Source organism: Hermetia illucens, chromosome 5, assembly GCF_905115235.1.
Source record: "Hermetia illucens chromosome 5, iHerIll2.2.curated.20191125, whole genome shotgun sequence".
Classification (NCBI taxonomy): Eukaryota; Metazoa; Arthropoda; class Insecta; order Diptera; family Stratiomyidae; genus Hermetia; species Hermetia illucens.
Window position 1 is genome coordinate 43057785 of NC_051853.1, and position 21976 is coordinate 43079760.

Consider the following 21976-nt stretch of genomic DNA (forward strand, 5'->3'; position numbering starts at 1 on the left):
CAAAGTCTATACAAACATCCATAAATCATTTACGTCGTCATGTTCATTGAGTCCATCCATTTCCAGACTCGTCCTTGGGTTTTTTACCCAGAGGGCAATGCCAGAAAAGTCTTCGACATACGCATCTCACATTCATTACTACTATTCTTAGGTTACCCATAAAGCAGCCTTGACATGATAAGTAATTGTGGAATAGCTGAAGTGGTTCCTCAAACCCCTGCCCGCAACCCAACGAGCCATTTTCCATAAATTTTCGCCCCGGGTCCGAGTTTTCTCCTTACAGTTCGACGATTCAATTGTACCCTTTTGTTTGTATGGGAACATTTCTTATATCACAATTTATTTCTAACTTTAGCACAACCTTTTCAACATTCTTCAAATCATTTTAAATTTCAGGCTCGATTCCCATCCGAATGGCAACCAAAAATAGTCGCAACACAAATCCTAAAAATTGGAGACGTCCTAATCACTGCAGTGCCTGGTGAATTCACAACTATGGCAGGACGCCGTTTGCGGAATCAAGTCAGGAAAGCTGCAGTCGAAGCATCCAAAGAAGAGTTCCAGGTCATCTTAGCTGGGCTATCGAATATGTACACAAGTTATATCACTACACCAGAAGAATATCGAGTAAAGCTTTGTATTTTCCTTTTATGACTCATCTATTTCCTAACCCTCCTGCTTATCTCCTCAGGCTCAACGATATGAAGCTGCGTCGACAATCTATGGACCTCAAACTCTCACCATCTACATTGATCAGTACCAAAAACTCACCAAAGCACTAATGAAGCAAATTCGAATTAAACCAGGACCTGATCCTCCGAAGCTGGATAGTCAAGTCATTTCCTTCAATACAGGTGTCCTTTTCGACGCTCATCGAATTGGATACGACTTTGGAGCTTGCTTAATCGAGCCGCATTCAAATTATTCAATTGGTGAGACCGTTCGCTCTTCATTTATATCAGGCAATCCTCGAAACAATCTTCTCCTGGAAAAAACCTTTTTAACTGTTGAACGACAGACCGGGAAGGACAATTGGGAAGTTGTATTAACAGATGCCAATTGGGAAACGAGGTATGTATATATTGACTTTTTGAAAGAAGACGTTGCCTACTCTTCAGGTGCTATCTAGAAAGAGCACAAACAAGGACACAAGTGGGCCAGTATGTTTCCATTGATAAAATGAGTCCTTGTTCACTAGCCTTAAAGGAATTTGCGTATCCAGTAAAAAGGAAATTTCTAATGAAACGTATTAACCATCGTTTCAGGTTCGAATGGGAACGGGTAAACGTTTTATTAGGATTTAGCGAAGTCCACATAAGCTGGGAAATAGGCGAAGATACAGAGCCTGGAATTTATAGGATAAAGCATTTCGGGCATTACAAATACATCCTAGGTGGAGTGTTCCCGTATGAAGGGACAACTCGTCATTTTACAGTTAGCGACTAAACTAGTCAAAAGACTTATCTATCTAGATATTAAGTTTCGGTTAAGAATAAAGCTTTAATATTTTTTACTGTTGGAAGGTTGTTTTATAATTGTATGTCTTGTTTTTAAAAGAAAGTCGTTTTATATATTTCTACACCTTCGGGCTTCAAGGAAAAAGATAATTTTTTGAAATCAGTGAATATAATGAGACGGTTAGTGAAGCTGAAATACCGCTTGAAGGGAATGAAAAAACTGTCTTCTCTGCAAAGACTCATCTGCTTCTGCATTACGGCTATCAGCTGGAGTACACCTCCTTGCTTTAAAGACGCTACTACAGTTTCCACCCTGCGACCTCATGATAAAAGAATAGGGTACAAGCTTTAAATGTGGGCTCCCGTGGCATACGAACAGGCAATCACAAAACTGTTCTTCTGCCTTTGTTCGCTCAGAAGCGTGGCGGGCTCCTCTTGATCGACTGATCGAGATGCAGTCGTTATGCTTCAAAATACCATTCAACGTATCAAGATACCATTTTTTCGGCCTGCCTTTTGGTCGTTTCCCATTAACTTCTATGTTCAGACCAATCTTGTTCAAGTAAATTCTCGTTAGCGCGAATTACATCAGCTTCGAAGACGCCTTATTCGTAATTTTTCCACGATTGGTGCAACCCCATATCGATCGCGGATATCCTAATTTTGAATGAAGGTCCTGGGGGTTTAACGTGAGCACCTACCGTGGAGTCATAGTCCCACGGTCTTCTTCGGATTTGATTGGAGATTACAATCAGAGACTACAATCAGAGACTACAATCAGAGCCCCGCCATGACTAGAACAGCGGTATTGGTTTATACTGAGTATAGGCTCAGCATTCATACCATTGGATGCGAGGTGTATCTAATACCTCTGCCTCAACAAAGGCGAGTTGTATAGGGCAATTCCACGCTTGGGCTCACAAGGAGCTCTCTCCGCGGTAGGGGCATAACCACAAACACCATGAAACTCCCACAAGATGGCCAACCGCAAATAACCTGGCCAGGCGTATATTGTTTGGGAATTCTCCTGGAGTATATGCTCTCGAAAGGCCATCTCGGTTTCCATGTTACCAGATAACCTTCGGTGAGGCTTCGTGGCAAGAGCCACTTCAGATGAGTCCGTTAAAAACTCTGGTAAAGTTTGAATTTGAGATGTTCGTTGATGCGCCGATCACAAAGCTAGTTATTCCAAGTCGCTCAAATACTGCTGCTATCGGAAAGGTAGATATGGATAATCACACACTGTGCTATACAGTTGAATCCAAGACTGAGGACGGAACAAAGAATGGAATATATGAAAAGAACAGGAGACATAAGGTGTCAGTATGTTTCAGGCGGAGGTATACGCAGTAAATAGATTTGCCAGAATGAATCCTATCTAAGAAGTACGAACCTGCTAAAATCTCTCTGACAATATGACGCGATTAAAAGTTATCGCATCACCCGAAACCTGCACTTGGAAATCAACAGGCTACAAGAGCCACGCGGGACCAAAAGCTCAATCAGTTAGCCCATCGACTGGAGGGGTAATGAATTATAGACGGCGAAAATCAATAACGCAGGATGTACAAGCGTCTAAAACAAAACGAGCCTAACTCCTTCATCATTTAAGTGAGTGAAGCTGCCGAGGGTGGAATTAAGGCTCATACTAGGCTAACTTATTTATATAGTTATGCAATTGCTTAGCGTGTAGCAGACATCAATATATTTCAAGGCAACATATTATAGAAACCAGTGGCTTTCTGATTAAAATTTATTGTGCTTTTATTACCTTTAAGGAAAAGACACATGAAAACTCTGGTAAGACTGCTAACCGAAGCCCGGATCTCTGCAGTACTAGCTAAAGAAAATAGAAACGGCTTACTCGACTATCTGTACCTTATTCGAAGATGAGGAGGTAGCAGAACTGCATCCAAGGCCGTAGGGAGAAACGGGCAAACCCTCGGAAGTTTACATAATTTTATTAAAGTTTCTTCATATTTAGGGGCCCCCTCTTTCTCTTCCACTCTGAATAGGCATACAGGCAGTGTCATAAGCAGCTGGCTGGATTCCTCGAACCCAAGACGAAGACACTTCGAAAGGTTTTATTCCCCAAGGATTTTGCAAACTATCTGTCCTTAGAAGATATCCTTACATCCGTAAATCCTGGGAGCGACACAGACAGGAAACCGTCTTACTAAAAACAAAAGTGGATTTTAAAACGACGGACCCGGCAACGACAAAGGAACAATGATTTGCGCATTTTCTCATGGAACGTGCGCTCCCTGTACAGAGATGAAGCTGATAAGCAGCTACCCTGTCCCAATATAGGGCTGATGTAACAGCGTTACAGGAGATGCGTTGGACAGGGACCGGTTTCCTGGAGAAGAGCCGCTACACCATATATTATAGTGGCCATCCAGTAAACCATGTGCTCGGAGTAGGTTTCTTAGTCAGCCAAAAAATGAAACCTGCTGTTATCGGCTTTGAAAGCATAAGCGAACGGCTATGCACTCTGCGCTTGCGAGGCAAGTTTAGAAATATAAGCCTCATAAACGTTCACGCCCCTACAGAGGAGACTGCAGAGTCGGAGAAGGATACCTTCTACGAGGCAGTAGAAAGAACCCTCGAAGCCTGTCCCAGATATGATATCGAAATCATACTTGGGGATTTTAACAGCCAAGTAGGGAAGGAGCCCGAATTCAGGCGATACGTTGGCTCCCATAGCTTACACGAAAAAACAAATGATAACGGACTGCGGACTATTCAATTAGCAGGGTCACACGAAATGGTTGTTGGAAGTACCTGGTTTGCGCGGAAAGCGGTCCACAAACATACGTGGGCCTCTCCAGACGGGACCACTTTCAACCAAATTGACCACGTGTTGATCGAACGCCGCCACCTCTCAGCCTTGATGAATGTCAGAACATATAGGAGCATGGCATGGTGTTCCGAGCTCGAATAACAATACCACCTAGAATCCCCTCTGACAATCAGGTGAGAGTGAACACGGAAGCCATCCACAACACAACCCTCCGCGACACCTATAAGAGGGAAATGGATGCCGCAATAACCGCAATCAACAGAGGACCTGGAGATGAAGCATCAACTAATGATCTTCACAACCACCTGAAGAACGTTATCATGGATACGGCCACAAATATACTTGGCCCCAGCCGCAAAAGGAGTCGGAACGGCTGGTTTGACGATGAATGTAAGCTAGCAACGGAACGGAAGAATGCCGCATACCGAGTAATGTTGCATTCTCAAAGAACGCGGGCACGCGCAGAGACTTATCACGAACTCCGTCGAGCGGAGAAGCGACTTCACAGACGGAAAAAGGAAGCCTGGGAGAACCAACAAGTCTGTGAACTAGAAAAGTACAGGGAGCAACCGCACCAGGCGCGGAAGTTTTACCAACAAGTCAGCAGGATGAAGCCTTATACACCTCGATGCTCATCCTGCCGAGACAAAGAGGGAAATCTGATTTCCGACAGAATGGGCATATTAGAGCGATGGGTTGAGTACTTTGATGAGCTACTGAACAACCAGAACATCGGCGAGTTGGAGGTCCCGCCAACTGAAGACGACGGACAAATACTGCCACCACCAAGTTTAGGAGAAACAGTCCGTGCAATTCATCGGCTAAAAAATCATAAGTCGCCAGGAGCCGATGGAATTACAGCCGAATTGGTTAAATATGGAGGCGACCAGTTACACCAAGTGGTTCATCAACTTGTGCTCTAGGTATGGGACAGTGAATCAATGCCTGACGATTGGCAACGAGGCATAATCTGTCTCATACATAAAAAGGGAGATATCACACAGTGCAGCAATTATAGGGGTATCACGTTGCTGAGTACCATCTATAAGATATTCTCCACTATCTTGCTAGGCCGGATAGCCCCATACGCCCAGAACATCATTGGCCCATACCAAAGAGGCTTCACTCCAGGCAAATCAGCAACAGATCAGATTTTCTCTCTGCGGCAAGCGATGGAAAAACTGTTGGAATATGGACAACAATTGCACCATCTGTTCATCGACTTTAAAGTCGCCCATGATAGCATAGCCAGGGTAAAACTGTACACGGCCATGAGAGAATTCGGTATCCCGACAAAATTAATAAGACTGACTAGGCTGACCCTGACCAATGTGCGAGGCCAGATAAAAGCAGCAGGATCACTCTCAAGACCATTCGACATCAACAACGGTCTACGACAAGGGGATGCGCTATCATGCGTCCTCTTTAACCTGGCCCTCGAGAAAGTGATCCGTGATGCTGAGGTGAATGCAAGAGGTACGATCCTCTTCAAGTCCACCCAACTACTGGCCTATGCTGACGATATCGACATCATGGGAAGAACCACCCGAGACGTAGAAACTGCCTTCATCCAGATCGAGCAGGCGGCGCGAGATCTTGGGCTGCACATCAATGAAGGCAAGACAAAATATATGGTGGCAACGTCAGCACCGAAAACGAATCAACCAACAACATCAAACCGCACTGGTCAAACACAAACACGAACAAGAATAAGGATAGGAGAATACAACTTTGAGACCGTTGACAATTTCTCCTATCTAGGGTCGAAAGTCACAACCGATAACAACTACGATGATGAAGTCCGCGCACGGTTGTTGTCAGCCAACAGAGCCTATTTCAGCTTACAAAGACTGTTCCGCTCGAAACGTCTCACCATAGGGTCAAAGCTCTTACTGTACAAGACTATGATCTTGCCAGTCCTCATGTATTCCTCGGAAACTTGGGTTCTTAGCAAGAAAAATTGCGAACTCTTGGCCGCGTTCGCGAGAAGAATCCTCCGAAGAATTTTTGGCCCCCTACATGAGGATGGACGATTCCGTAGCCTACACAATGACGAAATCTATGAGCGATACCATGACCGTCCGGTTGTGGATAAAATCCGTCTCAATAGGTTACGGTGGGCGGGTCACTTAATCCGTATGGATGAAGATGATCCCACCCGGAAAGTCTATAAGGGCAATATCTATGGTAGGAAAAGAAGACGAGGCAGACCCTGCCTAAGATGGAGCGATGGCGTGGGCCAGGACGCCAGACAGCTTTTAGGGATATCGAATTGGTGGACCTCGGCGCAAAACCGGGATATCTGGAGTTCCTTATTAAGGCAGGCCTAGACCGGATACCGGTTGTTGCGCCGTTGATGATGATCTATAAGATATTCTCCGCTATTTGGCTAGGTTGGATAGCCTCATACGTCCAAAACATCATCAGCCCATGCCAAAGAGGCTTCACTCCAAGCAAATCAGCAACAGATCAGATTTTCTCTCTGTGGCAAGGGATGGAAAAACTGTTGGAATATGGACATTAGCTGCACCATCTTTTCATCGACTTTAAAGTCGCCTATGATAGCATAGCTAGAGTAAAACTGTACACAGCCATGAGGGAATTCGGTATTCCGACGAAATTGATGAGACTGACTAGGCTGGCCCCGACCAAAAAATGTTTATACCGGAAGCACCCAGCTTCTGGTTTCCTCACAACTTTTAAACAAATTTGCCTATAAAAGAACTTTTATACTCGAAATGCATCACGGGAAGGTATTGTCTAACGCATTTCATCTCCACCGAAAAGGGGACCCTTTGGTTCGTCACTCCAAAAGTATTTAATTACTCCAAACCCCTCTTGGTGTGTAGTGACTCGGAAGAGTCTTAAAATACTTCCTCGATGGTAAAATCCAATTCGGAAGTATCTTCAGCAACTGCCCTGTCAATGTCCTTTTCTGTTTCACCCGCTCATTCATTGAGGAGAGGTCCCTTTGCGGAGCAAATACCGTTTTTCCTGTTCCGGAGAGAGTGAGGGCGGATCTACATCATTCAATTTAAGGCCATCCTGTAAATTTTCGTCTACCACCCCTGGATGCTTTCTATCAAGAAGGAACTGCATGATCTGAGAACCAAGATCATCTCTATACTTATCTAGGTACACCTTTCTGTAAAAGAACAGAGGCATGTATTGGTGTAATAAACGAGATGACCTGCAACATTTGATTGATTTTTGAGAAAAATCGGTTTTGGTTCTCTAAATCATTGACAGTATTGATGGGATTGGATTCTTCAAAATATTCACCTTTTCTGTGATTTGTTGGCAAATGAAATGTACTAGGGCCGAACATGTCGGTGCATATCCTGGATGTTGAAAAATCCACATAGTTCGAAATGTATGACCAGTTCGGCCCCTATTATGTTTTCTTTTAGTGAGAAAGGTCTCATCAATCTGGACCCCATTTTACCTTCACCGCCTAGTACCACGTTGCGGTGCGAAGCGATTACTTCAGCTATTTCTCGACAATAGCTGTAGTAATGAACTATTGTATTTCGGATAAACTCGGAGTCATTTCAATGATGACGCCAAGAGAGCAAATGTCTATAGGCTTTAGTAGCCTGCATCTTAGTGACGAAACAAATTATTATTGCAACCACATCACGTACTTCAATACGGCAAGAAGTGCCTTCGAAGAACGTGCCGATGGCTGGGTTTAGTATCTTGCGGCAGCAAACAAAACCCTTTTTCTTCGATCCTCAGTTTGATGTCTCACGAGCATCAACAGCGCCTATGTATTGCGGTCCCCCATTGCACGTTCCCTTAAAAGAAATTTAAATGGGTATTGAGATGTTCATCACCAAATACAAGTCTAATATTTTAACAGCGCTCACAATTTTGCGCTTAACCTCTGTGCACCTTTACCAGGTAAGGAGTGTCGAAGAGAGAGACAATGGCGGATTTTAATGCAGAAGTCACAATTTGGCAGTGCCTTAAGAATGTGGCCAATGGGGTGGAGTTTAGCGTTTCTGTGGATAGATCTAGATCCCAAGTATCTGGATTTTCACAGAAGAGTAATAACCTGTGTTTTGGCCTCGTTGATTTTTATCCCCCAGGTCTGGTAGTACTTGCAGAGATCTGTTAAGCATTTCTCTATAGCAATAGCTGCCTTACCGGGTCGGAGGATCGACGAGAAGATAAGCGTGTCGTCAGCGAACTGTAATAGTTCTGTGCCGCTCTCTGGGATTGGAGCGTAGGAAGTGAAAATGTTGTAGAGTGTAGGTCCTGAAATGGATCCCTGCGGTACTCCAGAACTGACCGGTAGGAGATCGGAATAATCATTTCTCACGCTGACGTAAAAATGCTTAGCTTCGAAGAAACTTATTATAAGCCTGGTCACCGGGATAGGGAAATCAAGGCTGAATTTGAAGATTATTCCCTTGACCCTTTTCAAGGTCTAATGCACGCACTACTGTGGGCTTGTTATTGACGTTATGTCTGCTACTCACTGAATCGTGAAGGTAGTTTAGTGCGTGTTGGGTCCCGTGCTTTATCCAGAACCCGAATTGATGGTTTGGAATAATGTTTTTCCAATCGCAATGTTCGACTAATCTCATTGTCCATACTTTTTCGAAGAGTTTACCCAAGTTGGAGCGGAGAGAGACGGGCCTGAAGTTTTGTGGTCCGTGAGAGCCGCCTTTTTTTTAATGGCGATTATCTTTGCTACTTTCCAAGTAGTGGGAAAGTAACCATTATTGATGCAGTTGTTGAAGACTACAAGAAGGAACTTCATTGTTGCCCTAGGGAGGTTTTTGAAAACAATTTTGCTATGTCATCTGGTCCGGTTAATTTTTTGCCGTTAAGGCTTTTAGTGATGGCTGCGAGCTGTGATAAGCTCAAAAAGTTTTTAGGTCATTTGGTTTGCAGGATGGGTTAAAGGTGGAGAAGGTAGTTAGTTTGAATGAAAGTCTTTGATTGTCGTCTCTACAATCGAACTGACGACCTGGTTATTACTAGGTGAAGGAGAGTTAAGTTGATTTAGGAAAGACTCCGCGAGTATTTGAGCTTTCCTAACGTCACTGCCGATGTTTTCATTGTTCTTGGTAAGAAAGAAGTTTTTGGATCTGTTGTGGCCTGTTAGCCTATTTATGTGTTCAAACATATTAGATTCGGGTTTCATATCTGCTAGCTTGCGGGTGAATTCTTTGCTACGGAATTGTTCCACCATTTAACGGATTAATGTGCTAAGGCAGTTAATCCCAGAAATTAACACTTTATATTCCGTGTTAGTTCTGTTGCCATTTTTGTGGAAGTTTCGCTTGAGATTTCTGCGCCAGATTTGCATGACTTTCAGATGTTTCATTATCTCGTGCGGCAGTTTATTGAACTGAATCTCATCGATTTTGAGGACCTTTGTGTAGCAGAGTTGATGGTATCAGTAGCCAAGATGATGGCCTCATCGATTTCTTTGTCCGTTAGATTTTGCGAGACAGTGATTTTTTTCAGGTTTAGCTGTGGTGCTAATTCTGCTCTGAATTTATCCCAGTTAGTATGGGCGAATGATCTTATTGTGCTGGGTACTCGCTTTTGCACTTGAGAGTTTAGGGAAAGTATAAGTTCAACTGCGAAGTGATCGGACATCCCTGGTAAAGTTTTGCACGTTAACACCTGCAGTGTGAGAGTGGCGTCTGCGGACATTAGAAAATAGTCAAGTATTGACTGACTCGCAGGCCTTGTGGGTGTGTCTGGCAAGATCATCTCAAGCTGGTTTAATGGACTTTGATTATGGATCCATTTTTCGAGGGCAACCCCATTTCGGTTTTTTGCCAAATCGCCCCAGGAAGTGTGCCGTGAGTTAAAGTCCCCACCAAAAATTAGGTATTTAGATTTTGACTGGACATCGCTCAAGAATAGTTAGTCCCGCTTTTTAAATACTTGGGTGCCATGCCCCAAACGAGGTATCCGTGGACCGAAAAACGTGACAGTACGTTCCTCTCAATTTGGTCCGGTCCAACATCAAGTGAATGTGGACTTAGGACCCCTCACTATCCTAAACAATTTTTTATATATCTTTCTAACAAAAGAGTTTAATAAATTGTTTGTTTAATTAAAATTGAATAACAAAATACAACAAAATGGCAGCGAACGAACTGAAATTTGAGGAAAGCTAAAGCTAAGCGAGATATTGAAAAGTTTTCAATATTCCAAAAGCTAATTGAGATGTCGGAATATTTTATTTTGCTTTATTTTACGAAAATCCATCATAAAAACCCGTGGCTATCGGAACCGCGACGAACCACATGTTTTGGGTACGGCCTAATTCGGAAACTTCGACCTTCGATATCTCGAAAGGAAATTTCAAATATTTTTCTTTTTAGTCTTATTTGGGGCCATTGTATCAGAATCCTTCATCAAATCGCGGGGCCACGGAAACTGTAATCCCCCCGCATTCCCGCCCCGTACCATCAAATCCCGTGGCAATGGAACCAATTATCCCCCTAAAATTTAAAGTTGTGATGTTGGGGGAATTCCCATCTGAAAAGCGTGAATTCCCCCACAAATCGCTTCAAATCCATCTTCAATTCACAATAGAAACTAATTGGATTTACTTGCAGCGTTGCCATCACAGAACCAATAGGAAACGCTACCAGAAATGAATCATCTCGAAAGTGTCATTCCACCCGCTGTCAAATTCTCATTGTCAATAGCAACTGGACCGGGGCCAAGTGTCTGAAAATCGCGTCCAGCATGTCAAAAGTGGCGAACTACACGGCGATGGGGATTGTCGAGCCCCAGGCTCGGATCCGGCACTTAGCGACGTACGGGAATATGGTGAACGTCGACGCGAACATTCCGATTCGCAGGTAGACAACCCGCAACCCTTTTCCATGGGCGTTCGTCTGACCTGTTTTGACTGCTTTCAGGTATTATCGATCCGGAATGGAAATGGTGCGAATGGCCAACGTGTACTTGTCAGAAGGAAACCACGAGAATGCCTACATCCTCTACATTAAGTTCATGACGCTGTTTCTGGAACGAGTCCAGTCTCACCCGGAGTATAAGAGCGTCCCGGCGAGTACGAAGCAGCCGATCCAGGCCAAGTTGAAGGAAGTCCTTCCTGTGACGGAGAAGTTGAAGGTGAAGCTGTTGGATCGGTACCAGAAGGAATACGCTCAGTTTTTGGCCAATAAGGAAGCGGAGAAAGCGAGGGAGTTGGAGCGAGCAAAGGAGGCACTGAAGGAAAAGGTAAAAGTTTGGGGTTGTAAAAGGAATCTGAGTTAATTGGTGAATATCGCAGCAAAACACGGTGATTTCGCCCGATGCGTTGCGGATTGAGGCCGATCCGACGGTCCAGCCGACCGCCCCGGACATGAGTTTGCTCGATCAGGTCGTTTACCCCAACGACTTCCCCGGGAGCTCGAACCGGAACAACGTGCCTTCAACAGGACTTCTGCTGCCGGATAATGATAAGAAGACGCCAAGGTAAGCCACCTTGCTCTGATTTCTTTGGGATTTAGTGTGAACGTAACGTTCCTTTCCTGCAGACCTGCATTCGACCGCAGCCAGAAACCCTCAAATGAATCCCTCATCGAAGGGGCTCTCCGCACCGTCATCATTCCCCAGGACACCATGTCCAAGTTTCTCAACATTGCGAACAAGAACACCAACAACAACATCGAGACTTGCGGCATCCTGGCAGGCAGCCTGTCTCACAATCGGCTCACGATTACGCACGTGATAGTCCCCAAGCAGCACGGTACGGCCGACAGCTGTACGACCACGAACGAGGAGGAGATTTTCGACATCCAGGACCAGCAGAACCTGATCACGCTGGGGTGGATTCACGTAAGTTAGCTGACTCATCTGTCAATACGCTTTCCTAATGATAATGACTCATTTTAATTTCCACAGACTCACCCTAGCCAGACCGCATTCTTATCATCGGTCGACCTTCACACGCATTGCTCTTATCAGATGATGATGCCCGAGGCAGTTGCCGTGGTTTGCGCGCCAAAATATCAAGAGTGAGACCTGGAGAGTGGTAGTGAAGGTGGAAGCGATCTAAATGTGTTGATTTTGTTTTTTCAGGACTGGATTTTTCTGCTTAACGCCAAATTATGGGTTGGATTTCATTGCCCAGTGCCGGTTGCAGGGCTTTCATCCGCATCCCAATGATCCGCCGCTCTTTATGGTAGGCACAATACAAAATATTTCCTTTCGATTGTTTCCCGTGCTCCGTAATGCAATATTCACTGGATTAATTTCTTTCCCTCATTTTCCAGGAGGCACCTCACATTTTCATCGACGAAAAGTCCAAAATTGAACTGATTGATCTCAGGAGGTAGTTGCAGAGCGGCAGCAGCAGTCAAGGCTCATATCAAGCCAGTCGTGGACAAGTAGAAAGTAAAATGCAGGAAAACCTTGATAAGTTGTTCATTTAAGTGCTTTAACCCGTGGCTTCTGGAGTTCTATATATCAAAGTTTGTGAAACGTAGAGCGCGCACTCGAGCGCCAAAAAAAATATAATCAAGAACCAAAAAGATGACAACCTAAACCCCGCAAATTGGCAAAATGGAATCTCAACTGTGCATATTACCAAGTTCTAAGCATTCCCGAGGGAAAACCAAATGATTCGAATGAGTTTTGATATTAATTTCGATTTTGTACTACGTGAAAAAGCCAAAAACTCACTTTGTGACGATGAGCGTTTGTGTTGGGTGTTCAGACACGAATTTGTTGAAAGTTATTTTTTCTAAGACGTATCGTAAGCTACTACGTGAATGTATACTGGTTGGGCTAACCCAAGGATCTATTTTCTGTTCTGTGTTAATCGTTTAGTTGTCGACTATTTAATAAACGGAAAATTGTGATTAGCGTTCTAATTCCAGTTTTTTCTTTGTAAGAATTGGCTGTTGCACCAGCATTAGCGCCAAACTAAGGAGGCATCTTTGTCATAGTCTGGAATATGTTTACTATCCAAACATTTTAATTCAACCAGTTGGAGATTTCCCTTTCTGGACTAAATTTGAATAAATAAACAGTATTTTGGCAATCACTTCCCCCATATCACTCCACCAACCAGATGGTCATAATGTTCACCTTAGACGATTGTGATGGCACAATTTCACGCCTCTCCCCTACCCGCGTTACCGTGACATTTCTTCAGTTCTGGGAAATTGTTCTTGCTTTCAGCAGCCAAAATTGCGCCTGATTTTTCTGGTGCCGTTTTTAGTTCCCCAACTTCTCAACTTTTCTAAAGAATATTGGTCCAAATTCAAGCAGTGCAGGCTAATTATCCAGTGATGACGTTCAGGAGGTGGTGATAAAATCCGAAGAATTGCAGACGAGATTGACTTGACACCCTCGATCCGATTGCTTCCATTGTATAACAGCTGACGAGGTACGTTTCTGTCAATGTTTAATAATATTTTTATGAGTGATTGCACGAGAAATGTTGGTGAAGGATTCCTAGGAAGCATTTGTTTCTTAATTTAGATGAATTGTACTTGATAATTGAGGTTTTAATTCATAAAATTGCAATAAAAGAAAAGTATTTGTGGTTTGTGTCTTCGGTGTCATGTATCACATTTTCTATCATTCCACCGAAATCATTGTGAATAAATATGAAATTGTGAATTGTTGTAAACAAATCCGAGGTACAGTATGTGTTCCGTGAAAATAGAATGAGAAGTTTGCTCAGAAGCTAGAGTAATGTTGGCTGCGGGAACCTTTAAACCACTGAAATCACGCAGAGTAGATGACATATTGCTAGCACTGCTTCAGAGGTTTCTGGAATTCATTTTAGCATCTCTCCTAAGGGAGTAATGGGTATCATAACCTTGGATATACCAAAGGTGCGAGAGAGAAAACTTTTCTTTTGTACCGCAAAAGGCATAAATTCATTATTCCGACTTGTTTCTTTTGCGCGCCGTGATACTGCACGAACTTTTCCATCGCTCCCAGGTTGCACTTCACGAATTCGTGCCAACGGCCATCGTGCAGGTAGGGTGTCTCATTCTCGGATGAGCACTAGTCCTGGCTTTAGGTGAGGTGCCTCCTTGCTCCACTTTGCCCTGGATTGAAGATGGTGTAGATATTCCTGAGACCACCTACTCCAGACCGTTTGGTGAAGTGCCTTCAGCTGTTGCCACCGCTCGTAGAGATCCCGATGTGATTTATTTAATTCCGGTAATGCCTTCAACGGTCGTTGCACCAAATTGTGTCCCGGTGTCAATGCTTCGATGTCTTCAGGATTACTAGATAATGGAATTTCGTCGCATCAAATACACACTTAAGTTGCCGCTTTGCTGATTTTACTGCAGCTTCCCACAATCCTCCAAAATGTGAGGTTGCTACCGGAATGAACCGTCAGGTGACACCATTTTTCACGGAAATGGCTGCAACCTTTTTTGTTGACGAAGTTATCGCCTGTTGCATCTCCCCATCCATCTGATTCTCGGCTCCCAGAAAGTTATTGCCGTGATCACTGTATATTTCCGAGCATAATCCTCTTCTTACCGGAAATCGTTTGAATGCTGCCAGAAATGCTTCGGTTGACAAATCACTGACCAATTCGAGATTCACGGCCTTCGTTACCATTTAAACAAACACGTAGACGTATCCTTTCAACGTAGTCGTGTATCGCCCCTTTGATATTATTTTCTTGAATGGGCCTGCATAATCCACCCCGCAATGTAAAAACGGTGATTCTGGCGGCAGGAAAATCGCCCATTGATTGCTGACTGTGGTCTTTGGCGTATCTCACACAAGCAAGGCAACGATCCAATTCATCCCGTATAACTCGCTGGTCGTTGAGGATCCAATAGCGCATTCGTATGTAAACGACGGACTGTGGATCAGACAAGTAACGTGGTGTGCTCTCGATAAGACAATCGGATGCTTCTGATCCTCTGATATATCTGCATTTCGTAGCCGTTCTCCAACCCTCAGAAGACCCTGATGATCAACAAACAGATACAGCTTCTGTAGACTTTTCTGCAGCGGATTGTTTTTGACTACGTCTTCGATGTCCTTGCCAAATTCAGCCTTCTGCGCCAATCGAAGAATCTGCAGTCTACTTCTTTCATACTCCTTTGAAGAAATACTTCCTTTTCCTTTCGTTCCAAAGCGTAGAGCATATGCCGTCACCCTTACCAGCTTCGAAAATGACGAAAAGTATTCTAGTATATCCTGCGAGGCATCGAGGACCTTTCCACCATAGTGGGTGCACTGCAAGATCCTTGGGACTTATTCCTCTAGCGGCACAATCTGCCGGGTTATCCTTCTACTTTATATGCCCCCAAGACAAGGGTTTATCGCTAATTTTTCGAATCTTGGTTACCCGATTACCAACATAATTTTCCAGGCTTGCTGCAACCTTTTTTAGCCATGCTATCGGCGAGTCACACCAACATTGTACTTTTAATATCTCCACTTGCATCGCCGTGGATCCATTTTCATCAATTCGGCTATTTGAAGAGCTCCGTTCAGCTGGCAGAGTTATCTTTGCTTCCACTGTCTTAAGATAGACGACAGCGGCATACGCAGCCTCGGATGCATCAGACTATCCATGTAGTTCACTTCCTTGGACCTTTGAGTACTAAACCCATCGCGGGATTCTAATAGACTCCAACATCGATAGTTCGGCTTCCAAGTGCCTCCATTGGTTCAGAAGCTCCTCCGCTGGGTTGTCATCCCACACAATTCTGGAGCCATGAGCAATGAGTCGTATATGGCTGCAATATTCGACAGAAGTTGCCGTTTCGTCAATTTTTGGGATTAATCATATGCCACGGTCTTGAACTGGGAGTCGTCGGCCGCTGGGGTCCAAAGAAGCCCCAGAGTGGCGATCGGTCTTGTACTATTTCGCGTAGTCCAACGTCTTTGTATTCTATCGGAATCTCGCTTAATAACTCGCGATCATTAGTCGCCCATTTACGTAAGGTAAAACCGCCAGCTTTTAATAACTCCCCCATTTCATGCACCATATCACGCGCTTCATCTTTCGTCTCTGCTCCGCTCCAAAAATCTGTTCGCAATCTTTCCGCTGCAATGGGGAATCTCTGTCCCTCATCCTTTGCTAATTGTAGTAATGTTCTAACCACAAGAAACCGTGCGGAAGTTTCGGCAAATGACACCGTTGTCAGTACATATTCCTGTATAGGTTTGTCCCTTGTCGGTCTAGTGCTGTACTCGTTGGAAGTCCCTATGATATGGCTGGATATTAATCATCCGAAACATTTTCTCGATATCGGATGTAATTGCGTATCTAAATTTCCTCCATCTTAGCAGTATTTGCACTAGGTCCTCTTACAATTTGGGGCCGGTATGTAGAAGGTCGTTTAAGCTGGAACCACTCGAAGTTTTTGCAGAAACATCGTATTACAGGATGATGCGGAAGGTCTCAGTCCTCTCCAACAAAAGGTGTCACTCGCCAAATGTGACCAAGGTCGATGTACTCTTGCATCGCCTGGTAATAACCTTCCTTTAATTCAACATCCTTCTCGAGTCGTTTTTCCAGTTGTTTTAGACGCATTAATGCCCTGTTCCTTGAATTCCCTAGTGGCACTATCTTAAGGTCGTGACCACGTATCTTCTGTCTGCCTCGCGCTTTCGTAAATCACCTCGTATTCGTTCGCAACCGCTACCTCATCCTGATCTACCACTGTTTCGAAAAATCGTTGGAGCACCGTATGGAACTCCGTTGTAGATATATTAGATATCATCGTCGTAACTTCAGGTGACTCGGTGGGGACTTTACCCTAGAGAACCCAGCCTAATTTCGTCTTCTGGGCCATCAATGGATCTCCTTTCTTTATTTTTGGCTCGATTATCTCTTCAAACGCTTTTGCTGCCAGTACCAGATCAATGCCTGCCTTAACGTTATATTTCGGGTCTGCAAGTTGTAGCTTCCTCATCCATCCGTTTTCAATCATATCTTCATCCAGGTTGTTAGTGCTGGTAGCACATAAGCCTCAATCGCCAACTCAAAGTTAGACATAAAATTTGGTTTTATCTTGAGCTCGACGGTTTTCCGGACAGTTGCCGCATGAGCACCACCGATGCCCGATACTGACGCATTTCTCTTCTTCAAAGCTAACTTGTTTGCCGCAGCCAACGCGATGAAAGATGTCTGGGAACCAGGATCGAAAAGTTTTCTTTTGTACCGCTCCGGTATCCTAGATAAGCTTTCGGGTAGGATAATATTGCTCCCAATGGTTGTAGTAAGCAATATTATTAGGTAAGGGAGAGTGTGAATAAATAATTCAAACGAACATTTTTGTTCCTATTTTTATTTCTACTCTCCCTTACGTAATAATATTGCTTACTACAGCGATTGGGAGCAATATTATCCTATCCGAAAACTGATCTAGGATACCGGAGCGGTACAAAAGAAAAGTTTTCTCAACAGCCGGCATAAATATCCCTCCCATATCCCTATGTGTGTCTCCTGGCGTCAAAAAAGCTTTCGATAGCATATCATGTAGAGATACGAAATGCTCTAAACGGTAACAGAGTCGGTAACACCCTGGCCTTCTGGAAGGGCGGGTTGTTAGAGACCAGAAAAGCAGAAGCACCAACAAATGCCAATTATATTGTCATAAACACTAATCAAAGTTGTCTCCAGAATGGAGTGTTATAATAACCGCTAATATGAAGTGTCCTACATAGCTAATGAGATCCAAGCAGAGCTAGTAAATGTATTAATCTGTAGGGGTAAATGTGAGGACACCCTACATGATAAAATCCAAATGGTGTTGATAGTTACCTGGTGCAGGAGGGCAGGACAATCTAGCCGACGCCCCTATAGCACTATTCAGTGAAAAGCGTTAGTCTATACGGCATGTCAGTTTAAGTACTTGGGAACTGCACAAGACCAAAAACTACTCTGGAAGATGCATGTTGAAAAGACATGTCAGAAAGCTGCAAGAGTTTTAATGATTTGCAACTCCATAGCAGGAAGGAAATAGGGATCCACGACAAAAATACTACGCTACGCCAGGTTACAGCAGTGTGTGAGATTCTTACCAACTAAACCACTCCTACTTCTTCGGCCATATTTCCGCGTAACCACTGTGAAATATTATTTCACGGGGAAAGACACTAGTCTACATCAGCACGATCTCTGCGGGCTCAACCCAGTTCCTGGAGCTTTTCTTGTATCGTAGTTATTATTATGCTTATCGCGCTCCAATTTGCTTCTGACCTAGCATCTCCTCCACGAAATTATGGATTTAAAACATTGAGGGCGTCGTTTAACCTCCCTCTTTCATTCGCGAATTTCACACAATGAAACTTAAGATGCTCTGCGTCCTCGGGAGGAGCGAGGCATTCATAACAGTCGACCAACACGTCCAATCCGAAGCGATGTAAATAATTCAGGTATCAACCGTGTCCCCTAGGGAACTGTGTTAGGTGGTAATTCAATTGTCCGTGTTTTCGTTCGATCCAACTCTCAACACACGACATCAGAGTATAACTTCAGTGTGGCCTTTTAAGAAATTATCCAACCGTTGCTGCCATCTCCTGTATCGCGACTGAATAGCAGCTTTTTGAAAGTCCACAGTCACGTCGATTCACCCTTCTTCTCATTCGCTAGAAGATCCGGGGAAATCATTCACAAGATAACGCATGCTGCCTCACTGCTGTTTGGATTCGACGAATCCAAATTCCATCCTTATATCACGGCTACCATGTATACTATTCGCAAAAGGCTCCTAAGGTGGTCATCCATATCAGCATACAACTTGATGAATACATCAAGTGTGTCAGCTCGCACTTTGCACATAGGCCATACTTCATTGTGAAACCATGCCCTCTAGCATCATTCAGTACCCATGAAAGGGGGTTCAGGGCCATGTAAAACCAACGAATCTCCCTGAAAAATGCCCCTCTATATGCGAATGGACTCTGAGCTATTGTCACCCTCTGATGAACGTACTAACACGGTGGTATACCATCATTTCATGAATGCCGCTAAAAATTTTATTAGCTTGGGATCAATGCGGTACAAATGTAGGACGTCAATTAGCCAGATATGTGGGATACTGTCAAAAGCGTTGGCATAATAGATATAGCAACTAAAGGGATTTCTTTGGCCTGTAGTTGTCTGCCTTACAACTAACGAGTCGTTAATGAGTTGCTCTTTGCAACCCCTTGACCCAACTCAACAGTCTTTCTGCTCCTCGGGCAGAATGTTGTTGGTATCGAGGTGCGCATTGACCCTTCCACTAATAATGGACGTTATGAATTTGTAGACAGTTGGTCCTGCACCGGACCTTCTTAGGGATAACGTAGGTAATCCCCGCAGTGAGGAAGGGTGGAAATTCCTCCGGCCGACTCAGGACCTGATTTATGCTGTGTGCCAAACCGACTGTATACGCTGGTAAATTTCTTATACCCGATCCAGACCTGGGCCCCTCCAGTTCTTCGAGCTGTTTATGGCTCGTTGAACTTTCTCTTCGGTAACATCAGCAAAATTCATGCCAAGCGGGTGCCTGCGGCGGCGATCGACTCAGCATGTTCAGCATACCCAAAGCACCCAAAGTCCACCCCAGTATTCTTTCGCTTATATTACCGAAAACTGCACTGTCTGGACGCTCTACTAGCATTCGCTGCGAGATCTGAAAAAGCTCCGCTGGTTCCTCGCGTATGTTGCATTCTGGACACGTCTGGAGTGACTTTCGCCATACCGTAGCAACCGACTGCATATGACGGAAATTTTCTGCTTTAGTGTGTCCAGAATTTCAACTACGGATGTCTCATTGCGAATGGCATAGTTCCGGTAAACCCTCTGAACTTTTTCACTCGTCTGCTGTTATTGCCAGTGCTGATTTGAGCCAGTCAAACAATGTCCTACCGTAATGAATTTTTCATGGTGGATCACTTCGGTCACTTAAACCAACAACGCGAAAGCGAATCTTCTGATCGTGCAATCTGTTATAGTTAGCGACATATCAGCACAGACTCGAGATGCAATCTAATCATTGACTTGAGGTAGAATTCTCGAAGTTGCTGAAGATGCATAGAGCCAGGAAATGCCTGGTCTAGGCAAAGGATCCATTTCCGAAAATTCCATACACGCTCTTTGGAATTCGTCCCGAACCTCATCGGAAACTTCAACCGGACTGAAGAGTGCTTCGACGAGGACCGAAGTTGTTGCCTGGAGTGCGGCGTGGTGTTGTTGATGCCCCCGCCTTTGCCCCCATGAAGTCTTGGTCACCAGTTTCCGCGATGACCTCAAGTCGAAAACGCTTCCTGATGATGGCCGGAATTGTGTCGCTGCGAGTAATAAAGCGATACTGGTCTGAGACTCACTGCACAGTCAGGTGTGCGTACGGCGAGGAACGCTCGATGAATTTCTCGTGCAACAAGGGATTTTAAGATGTTGTAGCTCCTCCTCCTCCCCGTATTGTATCATTATAATTTATTATCTATTATTTTATCGAAATCTTCATTCAATAAACTCCAAGCGGTTGTTTTTGAGTTTTTGCGTAAAACAAAATCGGTTTACTGTCTATCTGTCTGTCATACACATTCAGAAACGATCACTCCTATTGATACGAAATTTTATGGAATGGTGGGAACTATGAATCCTCTCCCATGCAATAAGTAACATCGTTCTACCTTGAGGGTGAAGGTGTAAATTTTCTTTCCACCGAATATATTCAAGTGGAGTATCAAATGAAAGATCTCAATTAGTACTTTCCAAAGTTCATTTTTGACATTTGATGCAAAAGGGGAGAATGGCTGGAAAGTTATTACTTCCTTCAAGAGCCGCTTTTCAGAAAGAACAAAGAACAAAATCACGACTCCATACGGCTTTTAGTAATACAAGCTGTAATATGGACCATGATACTAGAAAGTTTTATGGGAATCGTACCATTACTAACGAAGTTATAATAGGTCACATTTGTCCCTTTTGTGCAAATATACTGCAGACTAAACGTCAGTATCACACTAAAGTGAGTAATCGGACATACCAAATAAATTAACATTACAGGCTGGGTGCAAATAGGGCAAATATACGCTCAAATAATCTTACGTAGGAATACACAAAACCTTTTATAACTGAAGCGTCCAGCTTCCGGCGTCCTGATTTGGTTGTTGTCTTTGAAAATCTCTAAACAGCTTTTACTCTGCGAAACGCTAGGCCAATTAGTTTTAGCCTATTGTCTACCTTATTGGTTATACCATGTTGCCAGGATAGGTAGTTGAACTCTTGTGTTCATACAGTTTACTGTGTTTGTTGTACGAAATAACGTTTAATTTTCCTTGTGTATGTATGACGATCCAGTCTAGTTTGCGCCGCAAGTTTTCATGAATGAGTGGATATTGTCTATTTGATCCCCCTTGATTGTGCAGGGGGTTTGACCGTCCGGTACTCTGTAGAATCGTATTAGGAATATTGAGCATGCTTATCTGACTCCCATGTACTGTCAGAAGAGTTCACTCAGATATATGTAGATAGCATTGAAGCATAAAATCGATGAAATACTTCCTCAATGACAGTTTTTGGAGTGTCCGGTAATTGGAATTGAATCTAGACAGTGGCTAACTGACCATTAATCTTTAGAAGCAAGTGAGCTTCTGGATAATTTCGTCTGCTAAAATTTTCTTATTATAAAAACGCTGAATATAACTATCCCATTCGAGAAAAATCCTCCAATATTAATCACGCATCGTAGACAGGTTCCTTGAATTCACAACACAACTGAAAGAATTGAGAGTGGAAACGCTT

The 21976-nt window shown here is 43.8% G+C and overlaps 3 protein-coding genes across 5 annotated transcripts in view; all 3 read left to right on the forward strand.

Moving 5' to 3' along the window:
- Positions 1–1518, forward strand: part of LOC119657942 (neutral ceramidase) — a 33629-nt gene extending 32111 nt beyond the window's left edge. For all 3 annotated transcript variants that reach the window (XM_038065134.1, XM_038065132.1, XM_038065133.1), the window contains 3 exons: positions 397–627; positions 692–1071; positions 1266–1518. In XM_038065134.1, the coding sequence (XP_037921062.1) occupies positions 397–627; positions 692–1071; positions 1266–1446 (792 nt within the window). In that variant the 3' untranslated portion in view covers positions 1447–1518. The remainder of the gene's footprint in view (positions 1–396; positions 628–691; positions 1072–1265) is intronic.
- A 9400-nt stretch (positions 1519–10918) lies between these two features.
- LOC119658069 (STAM-binding protein-like A) lies at positions 10919–13112 on the forward strand. Its single transcript, XM_038065327.1, has 7 exons — positions 10919–11099; positions 11160–11481; positions 11534–11718; positions 11781–12081; positions 12148–12260; positions 12325–12427; positions 12519–13112. The coding sequence occupies exons 1-7, from the start codon at positions 10984–10986 to the stop codon at positions 12579–12581; spliced, it is 1203 nt and encodes a 400-aa protein (XP_037921255.1). The 5' UTR covers positions 10919–10983; the 3' UTR covers positions 12582–13112.
- A 291-nt stretch (positions 13113–13403) lies between these two features.
- Positions 13404–21976, forward strand: part of LOC119657424 (oxidoreductase-like domain-containing protein 1) — a 28021-nt gene continuing 19448 nt past the window's right edge. The window contains exon 1 of the mRNA XM_038064326.1: positions 13404–13636. The gene's annotated coding sequence lies outside the window, so the exon portion shown is untranslated. The remainder of the gene's footprint in view (positions 13637–21976) is intronic.